Raw genomic sequence first — 3592 nt, 5'->3', positions numbered from 1 at the left:
GGTCGATTCACATATTAGGCTTTTATTATATAGGATGGTATCACATTGCATACCGCATAGAAATCTCTAAGACATACTCCAGGGACTGCACGTTTTTGGGCAAACTGCACATTATTTAAATCATCATAACTACAGATCATAATGCACTTAAGGTGTTGTTTTTCAATAATTATAACATTTTTATTTACAAAAACAATTAAACAATTAAAGTTCCTAGTACTTTTTTAACGTATGGTACTGCATAAAACATTTTCCTCTATGAAGAGGGACCAAACAAAATTTACATAAGTATCTAGATTCGCTCCTTTTTCCATGGGCGGCACAAACTCTGCAGGCTCTTGTAGGAAATTTTTTCTTTCCACTCGCTGGAATACACGTAGGTTCATGCTGCTTCATATCATCTGACAACCTTTTGGTTGGATCTTTACGAGGTGCTCTCCTTGCACCCCCAGGGGAAGGGCTGGACAGATTTGTCTCTGGTTCCGGAGAGCCTTCATTATTGTCATCCGTTATCCAGTCTCTCGCCACCGATAGCAGAAACTGTTTATACTTCATTTTTGCTTTTGGATTGTGGACGTTGTACACTCTAAATGAATTGAAAAGTCCACAGTTTATAAGGTACAGCACTACTTTTTTTTGTCCATTTCATCGTTTTCCATAGAATGGAACAACACAAAAGGAATTGATCCGCACGGTCAACGCCTTCCATGTGGGCATTGTATTCCTTGATGCAGGTAGGTTTTACAATATTCTCTCCGGTTTTTCTATTTTTTTTCCTGTTGTCAAGACAGAAGTGTCATGGATTGTTGATATCATTCGGACAACCCGCTTGTCTTTCCATGCTAGGAGAAGAATATCGCCTTTTCTGGAAAATATTATGTCACCTTTCTTCATTCTTGATGTTTTCATTTTCAAATTTGGCGGTAAAACTCTAATCTCCCTAATAGTCCCACAGACTCTAGTTTTGTTCTGTAGCAGCAATTCAGCAGTAGATGTAGCATTGTAATAATTATCCTGGTAAATATGGTGCCATATGCCAAGATAGAGTCCAAGGACTAAAAGAACAGTTTCTTGCAATTTCCTTCCTTCAGCAGTGTATATCTCCATATTGCAGATATAGCCAGTGTCACTCTCGCACACCATCCGAACAAGTAAACCATATTTTGTTATTTTTGCTGGGTTGCACGTGTGAAATTTTAAACGTCCTCTCCATGGAATCATTCCCTTGTCCAAAGACAACTGTTGCTTTGGTTTGTATATTGTTCGAAATTTATGCAGGAAATAATCCAGCACAGGTTGGATTTTGAAAAGTCTCCCTGAGCTACTGTCCATTTTGGCATTATCATTGAAATGCCAGAATGTCCATATTTGCTCAAATCTATGGCGACTCATTGTCTGTGGAAACATAGGGGTACATATCAAAGGATCTGTTGACCAATTGTCTTTCAAGCTATCTTTTCTTGTTTGACCCATCAGAATAATTAGGCCAAGGAATTTCTTGATGTCCTGTGTAACCGGAGACCACTTTAGTGTTCTAGATGGTGTTTTGCGTTTCATTGTAGTTTGATCATGATAGTTGGACAGCTCTTTGCACAGCATCTCAAACAATTCATCACCAAAAAAGAGATTGGTCACAGAGGGTACAGAGTCACACTGAGACGGAAATGTAGTGACCCCAGCATGACCTTCAAACATATGTAAGTGTGGTGGTGTGTCAATTTCAGACCAACAATTATCAGTAGCTTCGTCAGTGTCGGAATCACTTGAAAGCACCGCCACCTTGCGATTCCTTACAGGTCTAATAATTTCACTGTCAGTAGAATCAGTAGAATCGTCTCCGGAATCGTCAAAACAGTCATCCGCATCTTCGATCTCACTAGGAATATCTGATAAATTATCGTTAAATACTTCTGGAAGTGTATCAGTTTTGTTGGTTTCCTTCCTTTTTCTGAGAGAGGGCATTTCTAAAAGTGCCAGGAACTTGAAGACGAAGACTATTCGAATGACCAAAATACAATGTAACTGCAATGCTCTATGGGTTCGTGCAATTATATAGTTTTTCGTAGATTGACCTGCACGGTTTCCACCAATGAGATCGCTTCATTCGATGTGGACTGCGCCGTGCCAGCACGGCCAAGGGTGTCTCTGAGTGAGGGGGGTGAAAGGATTAAGGAAAGACAGACAGAATAATAGCTGGGTCTCGATGGGACGCTGCTCCCTGAAGAGGAGACAATGCCAGCGCCCACAAGCCGTGTCTTTATTTTATAGCAGATGCCACGAGGCAAAGTAGGGGCGTGATCACGTTTACAGCATTCTCGTGAGGCTCAACCTCACTCAACTACATGCACCTAAACTCTATCACAAGGCACGTGGGGCTACGTGTTTGGGCCATAGGTTCAAGCTTACAACCACAGCCGTTGGCTATGATTGTGCTGGGAGGGCCAAGCCCTCCAGCTGGGACTTGCACGTGGCAGTGAGAGGACCCTGTCCTTTCATTAGTCCGAGGCTTGAACCTGGCCAAAACACTGTAACTGCTCCCCACAGTGGACAAGACAGTGTGTTGACATCTAAGGTCCATAACAGATGGCGCATGAAAAACAAGAACACTCTTGAGTGGTCCTTAAGAGATGGCGCGCGTGGCGCGCGAAACACGAGAAAACTCGGAAGCAGTACGCAATGTGGTATCATAACAAAGCAATACAAATTCTGAAATAGCTTATGTCTAGTTTAATATAGTTATTTAGATGAAGTCATTACCTATTTTGTTATAATCCTATATAATAAAAACAATATGCAAATTGTTTGACCAGGAGTTTGACCAGAAGTTGGACTGGTCGCTATGATGTGTGCTGACCACCGGGGGCAGCGCAGAACATAGCGGGCATTGGTGATGCGGTACTGGCAACAGGCAGCAGTGGAGGCACTGCTGGCCCTGATGGGCCCCTACAAGAGCAGGACTGCAGTGGGATGGTGGAGCAGATGAGCGGGCAGCGCCAGGCCAAGACGGGTGCAAGCAGGGACCCAATTGCCCTGCCGATCATCCCGCAGATGGTGACCAGTGGTGGCAGCAGGGGGTGGGGCCACTGCCTGGTTTCCAGGAAATGAGGGAGCCGGGCTGGTGGCCCGGCCCCGATCGATTGCCCCACAGGTGAAATGGTGAAGCATGTGATGGGGTGGCACCAGGCCTTGGCAGGGTGCCAGGTGGGGCTGCAAGTCTGGGGGCGCAAGCTGGGGCCTGATCTCCACAGGCCACCCCGAGGAACCCCACCCATGCACAAATTCATGCACCGGGCCTCTAGTCTATATATATAAAAGCCTAAGCGACTGGCCAACTGACCGACTGGCCAGTAGCTATGACACGCACTGACCTGGGGGCAGACACTCAATGCAGGAGCAGAAACCACAGGCATGGACACATGGAACAGACTCAGAGGGAAGGGGGGAGGGCAGGAAGAGATTAACCAAAGATCTTATATGCATACTAGAGGCCTGGTGCACGGATTCGTGCATTGATGGGGTCCCTCAGCCTGGCCTGCACCCTCTCACAATCTGTGACCCCTCGAGGGATGTCAGAGAGCCAGTTTTGGCCCAA

The 3592-nt window shown here is 45.4% G+C and overlaps 1 protein-coding gene across 1 annotated transcript; it reads right to left on the bottom strand.

Moving 5' to 3' along the window:
• Nucleotides 1–213: 213 nt before the first annotated feature.
• Nucleotides 214–2335, bottom strand: LOC132216956 (uncharacterized). The gene is made up of 2 exons (XM_059666727.1): nt 1358–2335; nt 214–415 (listed from the first exon to the last, which is right to left on the bottom strand). Exons 1-2 carry the CDS (start codon nt 1960–1962, stop codon nt 214–216), a joined length of 807 nt encoding a protein of 268 aa, XP_059522710.1. The 5' UTR covers nt 1963–2335.
• Nucleotides 2336–3592: the final 1257 nt, after the last annotated feature.

The sequence above is a fragment of the Myotis daubentonii genome, chromosome 15, assembly GCF_963259705.1.
Source record: "Myotis daubentonii chromosome 15, mMyoDau2.1, whole genome shotgun sequence".
In the NCBI taxonomy this organism is placed as follows: Eukaryota; Metazoa; Chordata; class Mammalia; order Chiroptera; family Vespertilionidae; genus Myotis; species Myotis daubentonii.
The sequence above is the reverse complement of the archived record's forward strand: the minus strand, read 5'-3'. Positions and strand labels throughout refer to the sequence as shown.